This window comes from Lagenorhynchus albirostris, chromosome X, assembly GCF_949774975.1.
Source record: "Lagenorhynchus albirostris chromosome X, mLagAlb1.1, whole genome shotgun sequence".
In the NCBI taxonomy this organism is placed as follows: domain Eukaryota; kingdom Metazoa; phylum Chordata; class Mammalia; order Artiodactyla; family Delphinidae; genus Lagenorhynchus; species Lagenorhynchus albirostris.
Window position 1 is genome coordinate 103,468,831 of NC_083116.1, and position 20,136 is coordinate 103,488,966.

Sequence of the window (20,136 nt, forward strand, 5' to 3'; positions counted from 1 at the left end):
CATAGTATATATATATGTATATATATTCACACGCACGTACAAAAATATATGTATATATAGCTTTGTGTGTGTGTCTGTGTGTCTTATTTGGAGAGAGAGAGAGGGAGAGAGAGGGAGCGGAATCTGTAAACCTAAATTTCATCTGATACAATGGACAATAATGTTGTTTTCAAGGCACATTGTTAAAATACTCTGCTATTGATATGCACCATGTTATAGGAATATGGGACACAGAATACATTGCATTTCCATTGTGTAAAGTGAAATAAAATAAAAGATAGACTCATATACACATTAAACTTTCCATCAACTAGAGCAAAAAGCGAAGAACTAGACCAAGAGCAGAGGCAAGTACTCTGTTTAATAATGTTTTCTTATTTTTAGTGGCAGCTTGCTGTTGTAGTAACAAATTTTGCATACTCAAGGTAATATTTTTGATAAGATAAAATTAGTTTAAAATAGTTTAAATAAAAATTAAATAGAGAATACATATGATAAAGACTTTTATGATATTGTACAGAATCCAGTGGGATTCTTCTGTTACATTGCTAGTTCTTCTTCCCAACGGTGTATATTTAGGGTGTTTTTTTCCTTAACTTTCTTTGACACAAACAATGATGAAAAAGCCTTTAGCAAAATTTCTGCTGAAGGCATGGAAAGCTCTCAGGCCTAATTTTCTCACTCTACTGAACTAATTCTATATTTAGCTTATGAAAGCTTCAGTCCTTTCCAAGGTATTGACGTGATGAATTCTGGTTTTGTTTACTTTGAGTTCAGAGAAGATTGCTTTGGGTTGCTTGTTTTTGCCAGTTTGAAGAGCAGCATCCCATATTAGTGCTGGAGGTGTGTCAGGATGGAATCTTTATGGTTAAATCCCATCCTCCTCTCTTCCCTGACTACCTGTTCTCCAACATGACATTGAGCACCACAATTCTTGGAGTGTACCAGTTTCTAATATCACTTATATATATTTAGGATTAAATTTTTCATCTCACTGTTTCCATTTAACATTCGTTTTTTCTAGTGTGTTGGAAAGCAGTCCTTCCAGGGTTACTTACCATGTCTCCTCCTCCTCTCTGTCTCCCTCCCCCGAACCCTTCTGCAGATCACAGTCAGTCTAGCACAGGGCTATGAACGAACTCCTTCCTCTCCTAAGCCTCGGTTCAAGAGCTATGCCTACACACAGGCTGCTTATGTCACCACCTCTGACCCCACACGGAGCCCATTTCCTTCACAGGTCTGTCAACATTTACTCTCTGTTCTCCAAACCAAAGAACTTCTTCACCCAAGATAACCTAACATGGTTTTTGTTTGTTTGAATTTGCAGTGCCTTTTTTTTCTCCGCCATCAGGAGCCGTTTCATTGTTCTCAGTTGTATTAGATACTGCACATGATGCTGTTTTGTTATTGAGACCTCTCTAGTTTAACATATGTTGATTCTTCATGAATGGGGATTCTTATAATAGTGATTTGTACTTTCATTATATAATTACCTGTACGATTAGTTTTTATAAAGGCTACCAACCCAAACACAAAGCTCATTAAAGAGAGGTCATTTAAAAGAATGGGAAAATGGATGAAATTTACTAGTCACATTACTTGGGGAGATTTTCTAGATATCTGATACCTAAAGGAAATATATACTCTATATATTGCCCATATTATATTTTCACTGTATAAGTATGTACTTATATTCTATTTAAGAAAAATATAGCTGTAAGCTTCTTCACGTGATAGATTTTAATTTTGCCAACTTAAACTTGATAGCAGGCTCTGTAGTATTTATACAAGAAAGTCACACTCAAACCAGGTCAGATTCTATGCACCATTCAGTATTTTCCACGTAATGAATCTTCTCAGTAGCATTTTCCATCATTATTGCAGTGTTGTAGAAAACCTAAAAATACAAGAAATTATAGCCTTGTATATGTTAGAGCATGGGAATGGCATGTGCTAGAATTGCTGGATTTGCTAAAATTTCCTTTTAAAAGAAAATCTCATTTATTTTGTTTAGAAGAGCAATTTGAAGAGTTCTTGCGGAAGTGACTTTTCTCAATGCTACACAATGAATGGGAATTTAGAAGTTATCGTCTTGATCCCATTGGAGAAAAGTACACATTTTTGGAGACTCATCGATTTTTTTTTAAGATAGTGGTTGTATTTAATTAGTGATTTATTTGGCACAGTTAATTGATGCATGAAAAATTTTAACACTGAAAGCTTCCCCCAGGGGAACGTATTTCAGGGCATAGTTATGCCCTTTATCCTTGGCTAGTTTTCTTGCAAAGTTGAACAGAGGAGATGAGTGAGAATGGTTATGATTATGTGACTCAGCCTCATCTTCAATTAAATTCCCATCCACATGTTCACAAAGTTGTATAGTCTTGAACAAAAAACCTAATCAGTTTCTTCATTATCAGTAAATAAAAAGAATTCTGCCACACATTACTGACTGTTATGTGTATACATTATATGAACTAATAAAATCCTTATAATGACTCTTAGAGGTGGGAGGTGCTATTTTTTATCTCCATTTTAAGTTTAAGCGTACCCATCCTTTCCTTGCTCCTCCTCCTTCTCCCTCCCACCCTCCTGACTCTCCCTGACTCTTTAGGCTTTTTTTTTTTTTTTTTAAATCACCATCCTCCAATTGAAACTTCCAAGACTTAATAGGTGTTGTACCTCCTAAAATAAAGAAGTCTTAGCCAAGACAAAAAGAGGAGTATTTTTCCTCCTTATTTTCACTTTATTGAGCTGCCTCTTCCAGAAGGTTTTCTCCAGTGCCTATTCTGGCAGCACGTTTTTACCTCATTACCATCTCATTAAGGCATTGTTCAGGTATGATTCCTTAATGAAGTAATTATAAATGGACTTAATTTTGCTAGACTGTATTTGTTCACTCTCCCTTTGTCTAAATATTACAAAATATGTAATATATCATAAAATATTGAGCAGTTCACATATCTGTTTTAACTTAACATAAGCCATTGAAATAAACCTATTGTTACCCTTTAGAAAAGAAGAAACATGAATCACAGTTGGTGAGGAATGATATATCCTGCCTGTTTCTAAAGGAAGCACATCAGAAGATGGTGTTACACATAGTTAGGTTTGATAAATTTGTGTCTTAACTATTTACTGAGAAAATTTTTTCTAAAGAGTTTCTCAGAGGGGCTGAGCCTGTACTGCCCCCTACAGGTTATATCTGATCCACTTTCAATGATCGGCCAGATTGGGTCCCATTGGAAGGTTTCATTCAAGTGTTTACTTGGTGGTCTATAAGTAAGGGTGCAGTTTTCCATAACAGAAGAGAGAGCCATGTGGGAGACTGTTCCCTATGGGAAACATAAAATGCCTAAATTATTGTAAAAGTTCCCAGTATCTTAGAAACATTAAGTATCCCCATCTGTCCCAACTTAGAAAATCTGATTTATAGTCATTGCAGTTTGTGAACGTGTTGAGGTGAAGTGATCTGACCTATCTCAGGATCTCTGCCTATAAATCAGTTTTTCTCATAATTTACGAAGAAGCAATACTCTCTGGTGTGAACCCTAACTTTTCCTTCATTGTATCACTTAACTACCACCCATTCTTCAATGGAGGACATCCTTTTTATAGTTACACTGAATTCCTATTTTTATGACTTGGATCATGCCTCTCATTCTACTCCTAATCTAATATCAAACATCCCCAGTATCTTTTTCACTTTCCATTTCTCTCTTTCTCCTGGCACCTCATCCTAGCCAAAACTCCTGTAGGCACACCTCCTCTGTCCAAACATACCACTCCGTTTTATCTTGTTAATGTACTATCATGTGACATTTTCTTTCACTGACCATTTTTTGTAGTCTATGCTTTATACATTTGTTTATTCAGCAAATAATTATACTTGGTCACCAAATCCAATGTCTTTCATCACCTCTCAGGCTTTGTACCGTCACTGAAGTACTTCTCCTATAGCCTCTAGACTTACCAGCTCCTTCTCCACCTCTAACTGTCTTGTGTCTCTTTCATTATCTGGCTCTTCCTCCTCTTCCAACTCCCTTAGCATAGGAGTCTCATGTGAGATCCTTTGACCTTCTTTTTTGTATACGCTCTCTGTTGTCAATATGATTTAATCTCTTGACTTGAAGCTGTATGCCCATGATCATTGTATTTATGTTTTCACCACTTCCAATCTCTCTTGAGTTACAGCCTCATTTTCAACTCTTTGGTATGTATCTATACCTTGATGTCCACTGATTTCTCAAACCTCCTACATCCTGAAGTGAACCTTGTTTCATTGCTCACAAACTTGTTTGTTGTCCTTTTTGTTATGTAAATGGGGATGTTATTCAACAGTTTTTGAGATTTAAATATGTGACATACTCTTTTGCCTCTATAGTGATCTGCTATTGAGTAATGAAATATGTATTGTCAATTCTTTCTTCACAGCATTTCTCCATTAAGTTATGTTCCCTCAGTATTCATAAATACCCTCTGATTCAGGCTCTCACTACATGTCTTCTAGATTACAGAAATAGCTTTGCAATCAATATCACTCTTTTTAGCTTAATCCCCTCTAAATCATATTAGATTTTCTTATTAACAGCTTTAATAACATAATTCACAAAACTTTCTTCACTTCCTTTGGCCTTTATAATAACTCCACTCTCCCAAATTTCATCAGTAAGCTCCATGATCTATTAACAATTTATATTTTCATGCTTATTTCACACTAATCTATTTTATGTTTTCTTTACTCCAACCAAATTAAGTCACTTTCTCTCCTGCACAAGTGCCAAGCAATTTCTTTTCTTAGCTTTTATGGTTCTCTCAGCCTAGAATGACTTATATCTCCTTTTCAAATTGGCCAATTTAATCCAAATTTCAAGGCCTAACCAATAAGTGGCACAGCCTGAATTTAAGTTCAGATTTATCTGACTCCAAGCCCATGTTAATTACACTAACTACCACTGTATTTTCTCTACTATGATTCTCACACATGGAGTGATATTAATTTATGTAATCATTTTACACTTATTTATTAATCACCTACTATGTGCCAGGTATTATTATAGGATCAAAAGACACATTAGTAAACAAATACACAAAATAATTCCTGCCTTAATTGAGGACATGTGTTCATGGGAGAGTCATAGTATGAACAAGTATAAATAAATAAAATAACATTTCAAATAATATGAAAATAGCATGCATTGAGTAAAGTAGAATTTAGTAGTAAGTACAATAGTAAATGCTAAAAAGAAAAAATAAGTAAAAGAGGATGGTGGAATATGTAGTACATGGTGGAGAAAAGTTAAAATATCAGTTTGGGTGGTCAGAGAAGGATTCATTAACAAAGTAAATATTGAGTAAAGACTGGAAAGAGGTATGGGTACCTTTGGGAAGATAAACCCATGAGGAAGAAACACAGATAGTACAAAAGCCCTGAGTTGTGGGGATATTTATTTGGACTATTCAAGGAAAGGTACAAGTTAGGGGCACAGTGCTAGGAGATGGTGTCTGAGCTGTAGTAGTGGACCAGATCACATAGGGTTTTGTAAGTAATGGTGAAGACTTAGGTTTTTATTACCAATGAGGTAGAAAGCTATTGGAGGAATGACATAAACTCACATTATTTCCACATGGCTGCTTTGTGGAGAATAGACCAAAGGAATAAGGATGGAAACAAGGAGACTAGTTCGAATGTTATTGCAGTAATCCAGGCAGGATATGGCAGAGGCTTGGATTTGGATTATTTTTCTGCCCCCCCCCCCATTTTTTTTTTATTGTGGTCAAATACGCATAATGTAAATGTCAACGTTTTAACAATTTGTAAGTGTACAGTTCAGTGGTATTCAGTACATTCATAAAATTGTCTAACCATTACCAACATCTGTCTCCATAATTCTTTTCATCTTGCAAAATGGAAACTCTGTATCCATTAAAAAAATAACTCCCCATGACTCCCTCCTTCCAGCTCCTGGTGAACCACCATTCTACTCTCTGTTTCTATGAGTTTGGCTTTTTTTTTTTTTTTTAAAGATTCAACATATAATGAGATAATGAGATCATGCAATATTTGTCTTTCTGTATCTAGCTTATATCACTTAGCATGAAGTCCTCCAGGTTCATCCATGTTGTCTCAAATGCCAGAATTTCCTTCCTTTTTAAGGCTGAATAGTATTTTATTGTGTGTATATATGTGTTTGTGTGTATACACACACACACACACACACCACATTTTCTTTATTCATTCATCTGTTGGCCAACATTTAGGTTTGTTTTCATATTTTGGCTATTGTGAATAATGCTGCAATGAACATGGGAGTGCAGATGTGTCTTTGGGATACTGTTTTCAGTTTCCTTTGGATGTGTACTGAGAAGTGGAATTGCTGGATCATATGGTAGTTCTATTTTTTAATTTTTGAGAAATGTCCATATTGTTTTTCATAATGGTTCTATCAGTGAGAATGATGCATAGTAATTGAATTCTGGATATGTTTTGGATAACTTACAGGGTTTGCCAATTCAATATGGAACACATGTTAGCTGTATTTTTTGAGAATATTTAACTGTGTCATAAGAAAACAAAGATGATAGATGATACTTCCAAGAGGCATTAAACTTAGAGTGTAAATAAACTATTCAATAATAGCTTATGAAATATAAGTGAAACCTATGTGTTAAATTTAGCTGATGAGGAGCAAATAGCTTGTGAGACATAGGCAGAGGTCAAAATGTGTGTCAGCTTTAGATAGTAACTTGACCTATTACACATGTTAAAAATAGATGGAATAAATAGTGAAATACACAAGAATATTGTTTATGGATGGAAAGAGATGAAAAGACCAAATTATAAGGTATGATGATATCACCTCTAGGCTGGCAGCTTCATCATTCCTAAATTGGCCACCGATTAATGATACTCAGTATATCTTATGGCCTCCCAAGTGCTCTAAATAAAAAATGCAAATAAATCCTATAACTGTTTAGCAGACTAACTGATGAGCTACAGCTATAGGTCAGCTATACTTGCCCCTGCATCTTTCCAGTAGAGCAAGCGTATGTGGTCATCTTAGGTACATTCTGTCCTAAGAATGTGTCTTGCTCAAATCTCACCTCTGGTTCTGTCTACCACACCATCAACAGGGAAGGCTGATACAGCAAAACGTACGGATATTGTATAACCCAAGATTTAAATAGCATGGTGGTTCTTCTGTTTGACCTTATCCTAATTGCATTACACCTTCCATCTGTTTCACCTTGCCTCTCTCCATATGCTTTAAAATGATTTAATAAATGTTGGGATTTGAACATATTAATTTCGTTGGTGAGCCTTTCTGTTTCATGCTCTCTGGGATGGCATGCCTAGTAGCAGAATTGGAGGCCACCATTTCATCAAGATCATGCTCCATATGACATAGTGGGTGTGAGTTATGAAAGAATTCGAGAAACCAAGGATTACTGCAAGGTTTTTGTTTAAACAATAGGAAGAATGGAGTTGCCGCCAACCAAAAGAGAATAGACTATAGGAGGAGCAGGTTTGGGAGTAAGGTTAGAAGCTCAGTTTTGAACATGTTAATCTCTTAAACTTTATTTTTTTTAAAGTTGAAGTATAACTGACATATTAATTTCAGGTGTACAACATAATGATCCTATATTTGTATATGTTGTGAAATGATCACCATAGTAAGTCTAGTTAACCTCTATCACCATACGTAGTTACAGAATTTTTTTTCCTTGGGATGAGAACTTCTAAAATTTACCTTCTTAACAACTTTCAGGTATGCAGTACAGTATCATTAACCACAGTTGCCGTGCTGTAGATTATGTACATTGCGTCCCCATGACATATTTAGTTTTTATCTGGAAGTGGGTACCTTTTGACCCCCTTCACCCATTTTGCCCACCCCATACCCCCCGCCTCTGGCAACCACCAATTTGTTTTCTGTATCTGTGATTCCACTTATCAGTGAGATCACATGGTATTTCTCTTGTTGACTTATTTCATTTAGCAGAATGCCCACAAGGTCCCTCCTTGTTGTTGCAAATAGCAAGATTTCATTCTTTTTTTATGGCTGAATAATATTCTATTGTGTGTGTATGTATGTATGTGAGTGTGTCTGTGTGTCACATTTTTCTCTATGCATTCATCCATTGATGTACACTTAGATTGTTTCCATTTCTTGGCTATTGTGAATAATGCTGCAGTGCACATGGCGATGCAAACCTCTTTTTTGAGGTAATATTTTGTTTTCTTTGGCTAAATACCTGGAAGAGGAATTGCTGCATTATATGGTAGTTCTATTTTTAATTTTTTGAGGAACCTCCATACTTTTTTCCATAGTGACTGCACCAATTTCAATTCACAATAACGGTGCACGAGGGTTCCCTTTTTTCCATAGCCTCACCAACACTTGTTATTTTTTGTCTTTTTGATAATAGCCATTCTAACAGGTGTGAGGTGATATCTCATTGTGCTTTTGATTTGCATTTCCTGATGAATAGTGATGTTGAGCATCTTTTCATGTGCCTGTTGCCTATGACTTCTTTGAAAAACTGTCTATTCAGATCCTATACCCATTTTTAAATGGATTGTTTGGGTTTTTTGCTGTTGAGTTATATGAGTTGTTTATATATTTTGGATATTAATCCCTTATCAGATATATGACTTGCAAATAGGTTTGGCTGTTCTGGGTCTTTTGTGGTTCTATACAAATTTGAGGATTGTTTGTTCTATATCTGTGAAAATGAGATTGGAATTTTGATAGGGATTGGGTTTATTTCTAGGCTCACTATTCTGTTTCATTGATCTATGTGTCTGTTTTTTATGCCAATACCATGCTGTTTTGATTACTATAGTTTTGTAATATAAATTGAAATCAGGGAGCTTGATGTCTCCAGTTTTGTTCTTTCTCAAGATTGCTTTGGCTATTTGGTGTCTTTTGTGGATTGTTTGTTCTATTTTCATGAAAAATGCGATTGGAATTTTGTTAGGGATTTCATTGACTCTCTTGATTGCTTTGGGTATATGGACTTTTTAACAGAAATAAACCCATATATATATGGTCAGTTAATTTACAACAAAGGAGCTGAGAATATACGAGGAGGAAAGGACAGTCTCTTCATTACGTGGTGCTGGGAAAACTAGACAGGAATGTGCAAAAGAATGAAACTAGACTACTGTCTTACACTACACACAAAAATCAACTCAAAATGGAAAGAAGACTTGCATGTAACACGTGGAACCATAAAACTGCCAGAATAGAACATAGTCTGTAAGCTCCTTGACTTCGGTCTTGCCAGTGATGTTTTGGATCTGACACCACAGCCAAAGGCAACAAAAGCAAAAATAAAGAAGTGAGACTACATCAAACTAAAAAGCTTCTGTACAGCAAAGGAAACCATCAATAAAATGAAAAGGCAGCCTACAGAATGGGAGAAAATATTTAGCTCTGGGCTTGTCATATACGGTCTTTATTATGTTGAGGTAAGTTCCTTCTGTACCCACTTTGTGGTGAGTTTTTATCATGAGTGGATACTGAATTTTGTCAAATTCTTTTTCTGCATCTGCTGAGATGATCATATGATTTTTAAACTTTATTTTGTTAATGCAGTGTATCACATTGAACATACTAATCTTGAGATGCTTATGAGACTTGAATATACATAAAGCTGGGGTTCTAAGATCAGAGTTGAGGATAAGTAATTTGGAAGTCATCAACAGCATAGATAGTATTTAAATCCATTGACCTGGCTGAGATCACCTAAGAAAAAAAGTCACCTGGATGAGATCACCTAAGACTTAGAGATGAGAAGGAATCAGCAAAAGAGATAAAAAGGATTGCTAGAAAGGAGAGATGAAAAGGGGGAGTGTGTGGTATTGTAGAAGCCAGGCGGAGAAAGTGTTTCAGGGAGAGAAGAGTGTTTAACAGCATTAAGTATTGCTGATTAGTTCAAGTAACATTAGTGTTGAAAATTAACCAGTGAAATGTCAGTGGGATAAGCCCCCTGGGAAATCTTGACATATAGCATTTATCACAGTGGATTTACTAATAGCACCTCTGTTCGCTCTCTAAACACCTCTATTCACTCTCTGTCCCATTTTGGCCAATAAGTTATATGCTCACTCTAGCTGATATTTGCTTTGATAAGAGCAATTTCAGTGGAGTGTGTTTTTTTGGAGGTGTTGCTGATTGGGGTGGGTTCAAGAGAGAATGAAAGTGTGGGGCTAACTGCATTGTGACACGTAATAAACCTACACTGAATCGTTTATGTTCATGTGGACAAAAGCCTATATCTCTTGGATGAAGCCATTCTTCTAACTGATTATGAATCGATATATTAGTTTTCTTATGGCTGTAACAAATAATCACAAATTTAGTGGCTTAAAACAACACAACTGTATTATCATTTATTATGGTTTAGGAGTTCATCATGGTTCTCACTGGGCTATAAAAAGGTGTCAGCAGGCCTGCTTTCCTTCTGGAGGCTCTAAGGGAGATTACATTTCCTTGTCTTTTCCAGCTTTTAAAGGCTGTCCACATTCCCTGGCTCATGACCTCTGACATATTCAAAGATAACAAGAGCAAGTTGAGTCTTTCTTATCACATCCCTTTGACCTACTCTTCTGCCTCTCTCTTCCACTTTTAAGGATTCCTGAATACATAGGGCCTACCTGGATAACATAGGAAACTGTCTATCTTAAGGCTAGCTGATCAGCAAACTTAATTTCATCTGCAACCTTAATTCTTCATTGCCATATAATGTAACATATTCATATGTTCCAGGGATTAGGACATGAACATCTTTGAGGGGGTGATTTTCTGGCTGCCACTATCTAATACCTTGGGATGCAGATACTAGGAGGGCATCCATTACCTGTAAGCTAACAGTAAGACTGGTATCACATGGCTTTTCCAAGGTGCCCTGAAGTATCAGATTGTTCCCTTCCTCTTGTGTTAACTGCACACGAGCCTCATCCTTCTTCTAGAGACATTGGGAAACTACCCTTATGCTGGAAACAACGTGGAAGAAAAATAAACAAACAAATAAGGACATACCTATATTTCTGCCTATAAAGGCAGATCTTTGTGTTCCTTGCACAGCTTAAGGCACAGATGCCCACATTCATTTAATAAACATTTTGAGCCCCAAATAATGTCTTCTGCTCTCTAAGAAGCTCACAAAGTAAAGGAATCAGGCTTTGGAAAGTTATCCATACATTGCCTATACTCTTATAATTTTACAAGAATAAAAGGGAATCACATCCCTCTCAATCTTGCCAGAGCAAAAAAGGAGCACCTCTCTTCTTTATCTAACATTTGCAGTTTTTAAAAGCCTTTTGAGTACATATCTCATTTGACCACTGCGATAAACCTGTGGAATGACCTTATTAGGCTCATTTTAACGTTGGAGGAATTTTAATGGAGGGAAGGTTTTGTGTAAGCAGCAAGTAACTGGCAGAACTGGGACTCAAAGCAGGTGTCATGACTTCCAGTAGAGTTTTGATGTTTCGCTATTTGAAACTCCCAGCCAGATCAGCCAGAGGCTCTCTTCCTTTTTCATCACCATTATCCTTAGTCTTCTAATACTTATAAATGCTGGAAAGCATTTGGGAAGAAAAATCTTTCTCTTCTTCCTCTTTGCCTGATGAACAATAGCTGTCTACCATCTGCCCGTCACCAGCAGGACAGGTAAATAATTATTTATGCATTTATGAGATAAGCAATTGAACATTTAAAATAGAGATACTAAACATAAAGTATGTAGAAACACTACAGAGAAACAGCCTCCATATTGTAAAAATCTGTAAAACATTGCGAAAGTAGTAATTACACACAAACCATAAAATTGGCTCTTCTAATAACAGGGGAAAAATAGAAAAAAAAACATACTTATGGGTCTTTTCAAAATAATTAAAGTTGAAGTTAAGAAAACAGTTATCTTTATATATTTTAGATGACAAATATTTATAAAGTATATGGTTAGATGGAGATACAGTGGATAACACTGTAGAGCTAAAAATGGCATTTAGATGCTCACAAACTAGAACAAAAGGAAGTGCCCATTATACAAAGTGTGCTCATGCCCTCAATGTTTGTGTCTGTTCAGACACAATTCATGCTTCTCAGCGTTTTGGCCCTACCCCTGAAATGGTCCAATTCAACAATTTTCATCTGCCTGCTGGCTAGTAGTTTCCATGCACAGATGTCTTACCATAACCTCAAGTTCAACATATTTAAAGCTGACCTCATCTTGGCCCATGGGGCCAAGTGTCTCTTCTGACATTTATTCTCACCCAGGCTTGAACCCATCTAGCCATGTGTGACTCCTCCCTGAACTCCCTTATGCCTAATTGGTTCTTAATTCCTACCCATTGCTACTGTGGATTATTTCTAGCACCTTTTCCTTCCTGTCTGTTAGTGTGGTTTTCAACTTTATCTAATCTGGCAAACCTTGTCAATCTTATCTATGACCCTCTTCCTTTATACAGTCCCCCTTACATCCGGATCTTGCCTTAGAGCATGTCTTTAAATTATGCTGTTCAATTATTTTACTTCCTCCTCCTCCTTCTTGCCTGTTGCTCTTTCTCTCTTTCATGCATACATACCAATCTGCACACCCTCTCACATCTGCACAAGGATCCTCTACCTCACACTAAATGGCATGTTTCAGGAGTTGAATGATAAATTGAAGGAAGTAGTCTCAGCAAAAGTTCTATATATCAATTTTATTTAACTTTTTTTTTTTTTTGGCTGCAGGATATGCCTGAATATGATTGAAAAATAAAAAGGATAAAAGTCAGTTAAAATTAAATATTCTTATCCTTGCCACCCCTTATGTATGTGTGTGTGTGTGTGTGTGTGTGTGTGTGTGTGTGTGTGTGTGTGAGAGAGAGAGAGAGAGAGTGAAATTTCAAGTATTTGCAGTTTTTCTTACTGTGAGAGAGACTGAGCATCTTTACATGTGTTTAAGAACAAGTAGGATTTCTTTTTCTGGGAAATTGTCATGTTTCCCAATTTTTATCAATTGGAATATCTGTTCTTATCAGTTTGCGGGACTTATTTATATATTAAAGGCATTAGCCATTTTTTGTGACATGGAATACAAATAATTTTCAGTTTGCTACTTGTCTTTTTAATTTGTGGTGTTTTTCTCCATTCAGAATGTTATTTTATGTTGTTTGAAATTCTTTAATCTTTAATGACTTTTTGTTGGCAGGGGAGTTCATGTTTATAAATGACTGCTATTGAAAGGGTGCTTAAACAAGATTCTCCCATGGTTTCTTCTAGTTCTCTTTTTAAAACTTTGATCCTACTAAAACTGGTGCAAATTGGAAAGTTGAGAACAATTTTAAGTTTCTCCCCAGAAGCTACTCAGTTGTTGAAACCATATATATAGATTAATACATGTATATCATAATCTAAATGTATGCCTCTTTTAAGAATGAGGAAGCATTTCCAAGAAGCTCCCTAGCATATTTCTCTTGCATTTTATTGGACAGGATTACCTCACATCCTCATGCCTAAACCAATAAGGGGAAACAGAACATACTACCATGACTGGCTTAAACCAATCAAAAGTCAGCCATCCTTGAATCATATAGCCATATGGAACAGGGTGATTCCTGAATCAAAGCAGGTTCTATTAGGACAAAGAGAAGAAAAGGGATGTTGTGTAGGCAGTCAGAAGTTTATGTTAAAGTATCCCAGGGCTTGATGGAATTTTTGTCCAAGTCCAGAAATTGCACTATTACCTGGAAGCTAGTTGAGATAAAGATATGCACTTGATACTCCAAAAGCAGGGAAACAGTCATTTATGAAACCTCAAATGAAACCACTTTTACCCACAGGAGCATCACTTCTTGAGAAGGAAAGCACTAGTTGAGCAAAGAGGAGGGAGCCCAAAGTTTGGCATCAGAGAGGCTTAGGTTTACGTTCCAGCTTTGCCACTTTCTAGCTATGTAGCCTTGACAGAGTTTCTTGCCCTTTCCGGACCTCAGTTTCCTCATGTGTGTTATGATAGTTATATCTAACTCATAGAGCTGTTAGGAGGATTAAGTAAATTGAATTATACTAGGAACCTTCCATGGCATAAGCACAGTGTAGGTTCTCAAAAACTGGCACCAATATCATGGTTACTGCTTTAAATACATCAGGTGTTAAATGAAATTTTGTGGTTTGATCTGAGGACATTATCATATTCTTATCAGTTCTTCTATGGGAAAATAGAATTTGGGTTCCAAAGTGATTTATAAATAAACTTTGAATCAGAACTGGTGTAGAGTTTGGCAATTTCCTGAGTTAATATACCAGATACAAAATTGTAAGGTAAAGGATGTACTTTTTAGTTCTGAGGTTGCTGAGAAATAGTCTTGGAACCCTGCAAAGTGGAATATAGTGGTGCTTCCTTCTAAAGCAGAAAAAAAGCACTTGTAGTTGATTTTAGGCCCAGTGTTCCTGTTGGGAGGAGGTAGGGGCAGGGGTTTCTTTACTCTGTCTGCCATTGGCCCCTCCCAACACAACTTGTCCCTCAGACTGAATGCAGATTGTGTAGAAGAATTGGCAAACAGAGGGTGCAAAGCCAGCCAGTGGGGAGCTCTACTTAGATTAAAAGCACCACTGATCTGCTCCATGGAAGCTTTTATACTTTCTGATGTGACTGAACAAGTGACCTAGAAAGAGTATTGTGAGGTTTGAGCTCAGCTCTAAAGATTGGTGCACTGAAAATTTCCAAGCAGAATTTTGAAACGGACGGAACATCAGAAAGAATAGAGGTAATAATATTACTTTGAACAAATAAACTCTTACCCTTCCATTTTTTAATCTATAAAATAGAAAAAGGGTAAAAGAAACCCACCTGGCTAAGTTACACCAGCTAAAGTGTTCTCAAAGTTTTCAATGTCAGGTACACAAAATCCTTATATTTACAGTCAAGAGTTTTGAGTCAGACATCCTAAAGTTAGAGGTGTAGATTTTATTCATTTACTTAATGAGTATGTATTGAGCACAGACTATATACTAGAACTCTTCTAGTTCCTGAAAGTCTTTCCATGAACAACATGGAAATGTTTTCATGAAGCTTAATTTATAGATGGGGAAGGAGACCAAAATGTTAAGAATCCATTTTAAATGACTGTAAGTCATTTTAGTCACTGTGAAATAAAGAAACAAGAGCTGGAATTTTTAAAAATAATGGAACTGTTAAGGTTAAAGGACTATTCTATAGCTGAAAGTATCAGTTGAACCTTCTCTTGAGCTGAAAACTGGAAGGCGAGAGGAAGCTAATCTCCTTCAAACTCCAGCTCTACTATTTTAATAACTCTCTGTGGGACTTGATATACCATTTTCTATCCATGACTCTCTTTTCTCATCTCTAAAATGGAGATGATTTCTGCTTTACATGGTGGCTAAAATAATTAGCACATAGCATATATGAAAAAAGCCTTCACTCACTCTTCTACACAGTAGGCTCTAAATATGTGTTTAAGGATGAAGAAATGTTTCTAATAATGCAGGTCAACTTTGCTGCATTTGATATTATATTTATAAATTATGATTTAAACTTAAAAACAATTCCAATTTTACCTTTGGCAAAGATAGTTGGCGTTTCTGGGAAAGACGATAGATAGTTTAACCACCTATGCTGGAACCTGACTTTTCCCATCTCTCTTTTGATACCAGAGATAGCTCCAGATGTAGCTGTGGATGATTAAAAAAAAAAAAATTCCGTAAAACAAGGGTATATGAAAGTTCCCACTTACTTCATGTTCATTACATTTTGTGGGCCTAGTGGCTTTATAAAGTTTGAAAGAATTATTGGGTGGAACCAAGCTAAGCTGTTTACGTAACAATCTTTTAAAAGAGCAGGTGAGCTTATCTGTAATTGTTAATATATTTTTCAGAACTCTTCATGACGAATGGACGTAGTATGTCTTGTTTAGCTTAGTTTTGGCCTCTTAAAGAATATTGAAGCCAAACATTTGTTTTAATACCTTTTTTGCAAAAAATCTTTGAGGAAACATGATGTCATAAGAAGGTGTGTTAAAATTCTGATTCATCTTACTTGCTGTGTGATACACGTGTTTCTCTCTTGGCTCACCTGTGTAATATAGTCATACATATCTTGTTCTGCAGTTTTCATTGCCACATAGCAAATCACCTCAAAATTTAAGGGCTTACAAAAAAGTAACAGTCATTTTTGTCATTATCTGTCATTCTTCTGGGGGTTAACTGGGCTTGAGATTTCTCATGCAGTTGCAGTAAGACAGTAGCAGGGGCTGGAGTCATCTCAAAGCCTCCTTCACTAACGTGTCTGGTGGTTCTGTTGGAACTTCAGCCAGGGTAGTTGGCTCGAACACCCACATGTGGCCTTTCCATGTAATTTGTGTTCTCTCACAAAATGCTGGCTGGGTTCCGAGAGCGAGTGATCCAAAGAGTACTAAGCAGAAGCTGTATTGCCTTTTGTAGCTTATTCTTGGAAGTCACATAGTGTAATTTGCTCCATGGTCATAGATCCACCCATGTTTAAGGGAAGGGAACACAGACCCAACTCTTGATGGAGAAGTGTCATTGTTACAGTATAAGAGGAGTTAGGTAGGATGGGAGATCTTGTTGTATTCATCTTGAAAAATACAGTCTGCCACAATTTACACAATTCTTATGAGAGTCAGTGCTCAGCTGAGAAACGTAGCTAGCATGCTGCCTAACAGGTGTTCAATAATGAGTACTCTACTTATTTGTGACTGTACTTGGTTTAAGTAAGCTTGTACAGATCTTCAAATATCCAGGCTCCTGATTAACTAAGAAGTCTGAGAGTGTTTTTGTCCGTAATTACCACAGAGTGAGTTCTGCAATGGAGATCAATCAGTTGCTTTGCAACCCAAGTGAAATTTCAAATTCATTTGGGAAGAATTTATATATTATGTAGTATGGAGGGTATTATAGGTGACAAAACTGAAGTCCAGAGATGTTAAATTGTTTAGCTCAGGCCACAGAGTAGAAATACTGGATTCAGTAGGTGGTATCTTGAAGTATGCTAAATATGACTTCTGTCCTAGGATTTTAAATATTTTAAGCAAGTTCACCTCATTTTTTCATTTTCTCCAGAACAATCTCTAGTTTCTACATTTGTTAAGTAATGTGATTTCCTGTTTTTCACTGTATTGTTTACAACAATCTGTTTTTCATAAAGTACTTTAATATTTTAATAATTATTCCGTAATTAAACTTTTTAACCCTATTTTTTAATGAAACCATGCTCAATGTGTGGTAACATCAAAATTAAGATATATGATAACCTTGATTGGAACCTTATTTTATATGGGTATATTTCTTAAAATCCCTGCTATAAAATTCCATCAGAACATGTCCTTACTTATTAGTTTGTGGTTTACCTATGAATAATATCAATGAAAAAATGGAATGATGCTAAGTTAATCAATATATATTAACCAAACTTGCAGAGCAACATAGGTAAGTGTGTGGTAAATAGTGGTAAATTCAGTGTCTTTGGGTCTTAAATCTACTGGCAAATGTTTTATTTTAACTGAAACTCCCTTAAGCTTGTATATGTAAAAAAAAGATAAATTCTTTTGAAGAGGTATCTTATTTAGTAGTAATTAATATAGAGTAATTGTGAAAGGAACATGCAGTTAGTGCTCATAGAAGGTATTTTGGGTCATGGAAAACTTATGATAAGAATGCAGACATCAATTTTTTAAACTATGAAAATGTTATAAATTAAACTGTTGGGAAAAGAAATCATCTTTGAAAGGATTAATGATGAGTTGACAGTATTGTTATGTGACTTTATTTCCAGATCATCTGCCTGCTGGTCAGTTACAGAAAGTCATGTGCCTCTTTTACATATATCAAATCCAGATTTGGAAGACTAACATTTTAAATATTTAATTTCTATTAGTTCAGTTATTCATGGTGTAATGATGCCTATCATGGCAGCTACATATAAGAACAGGATTACTTCACAATAAAATTTACTTACAGTAAACATTTATGAATGTGTTTATTAGCTTCCTCTGGGATCTCTGGTTAATTTAAAATCTTAATACATTTTATCTTCATTTTACCATGTCCCAAGGAAATTTTTGGCTGAAAGATTAGCATTATAAAAAAGAGGGTTTTAATTAGAAATTTCTATACTGTGGGTCAGATTGCTAAATCCATTGACAATTATCTGCTTCCTAAGATATGTAGTTCTCTTTCTGAAACATTAAAATTTACTGTATAATACCTCAAAAAGTCATTTCAAGAGGAATTTTGGGTCACTAATGGAATTAGAAATAAGATGTGCACATGGATTCCTCTACTTCTATTTCATCATTTAATTTTCATGTGAACCAGGCGATTAAAGGCTTTTTAACTACCTGGTCCTCAAATAGTTCAGGAACAAGTATGCCAGAAGGACTGTAGTATTACCATTAATTTACTAATTGCTCATTGCCCAGTTGATCCTAGAAGCCAGGAATGAATATGAAAGAAAATATCTATTAAGCTTTTAAAAATTTTACTATTTCTATTGCTTCACATTCTGTGATTACAGTAGTTAATTATTGAGTGGGTGAATGTATTGAGTAAGGCAGTTCTTGTTGTATCATGTATTGATTAGAATTATACATGCAAAATCATAAAGAACTTTGAAAGTCAAGTAATAAGTTAGGAAATTATTTGTAAAACTTATACACAATTTTAATAGCCTTCATGTATAGATAACAATAGTAAATCAATAAGAAAAAGCAAAACACCTCAGTAGGAAAATTCACAAAGAACATGATTCAAGAAGTGACAAAAGAAAAAAAAAAAGTCAACATATCAGTAAGACATTCCATATGAAAAGACATTCCACCTAACTAGTTATGAAATACATACAATTTTTAAAAAATTGAGGTCATTTTTACCTACCTGGTAGGCAGGTCAGAAAGGTGATAATATCCACAATTTTCCAGAGCTTAAGGAAACAGGAAATTTCACGAATTATGAAGGGTTTATAACAGAATAAATTGATGTTTTTCTGGAGCATATTTTTTTAGTAAATCACAGAATTTTAAATATGTAAAATCTGAGTCCTGTGTTCATATCTCTAGAAATGTATCTAAGGGCAATAATCTGATGAGGGAAATGATGAAAGGAAGAAATACAGATGACTCTTAAACAGTGAGGGGGTTAGGAACACCGACCCTTCGGTCAAAAGTTAAAAATCTATGTATGAGTTGAGGAAGATGGCGGAAGAGTAAGACGTGGAGATCACCTTACTCCCCACAGATACATCAGAAATACATCTACATGTGGAACTGCTCCTATAGAACACCCACTGAACACTGGCAGAAGACCTCAGTCCTCCCAAAAGGCAAGAAACTCCCCACGTACCTGGGTAGGGCAAAAGAAAAAAACAATAAACAGAGACAAAAGAATAGGGACGGGACCTGCACCAGTGGGAGGGAGCTGTGAAGGAGGAAAGGTTTCCACACACTAGGAAGCCCCTTCTCAGGCGGAGACTGCGGGTGGCGGAGGGGGGAAGCTTCAGAGCCACAGAGGAGAGTGCAGCCACAGGGGTGCAGAGGGCAAAGCGGAGAGATTCCCACAGAGAGGATCAGTGCTGACCAGTATTCATCAGCCCGAGAGGCTTGTCTGCTCAGCCGCCGGGAAAGGCGTGGGCTGGGAGCTGAGGCTCGGGCTTCGGTCGGATCGCACGGAGAGGGCTGGGATTGGCTGTGTGAACACAGCCTGAAGGGGGCTAGTGCACCACAGCTAGCCGGAAGGGAGTCCGGGAAAAAGTCTGGAGCTGCCGAAGAGACAAGAGACCACTCTACTAACCACCAGTCCCTCCCATCAGGAAACTTACACAAGCCTCTTAGACAGCCTCATCCACCAGAGGGCAGACAGCAGAAGCAAGAAGAACTACAATCCTGCAGCCTGTGGAACAAAAACCACATTCACAGGAAGACAGACAAAATGACAAGGCAGAGGGCTTTGTACCAGATGAAGGAACAAGATAAAACCCCAGAAAAACAACTAAATGGAGTGGAGATAGGTAGCCTTCCAGAAAGAGAATTCAGAATAATGATAGTGAAGATGATCCAGGACCTCAGGAAAAGAATGGAGGCAAAGATCGAGAAGATGCAAGAAATAT

The 20,136-nt window shown here is 36.3% G+C and overlaps 1 protein-coding gene across 1 annotated transcript in view; it reads left to right on the forward strand.

Moving 5' to 3' along the window:
* Positions 1–20,136, forward strand: part of DMD (dystrophin) — a 2,123,521-nt gene that overhangs the window by 522,407 nt on the left and 1,580,978 nt on the right. Inside the window, exon 9 of the mRNA XM_060138437.1 lies at positions 1,106–1,237. Coding sequence (XP_059994420.1) covers positions 1,106–1,237 — 132 coding nt within the window. The remainder of the gene's footprint in view (positions 1–1,105; positions 1,238–20,136) is intronic.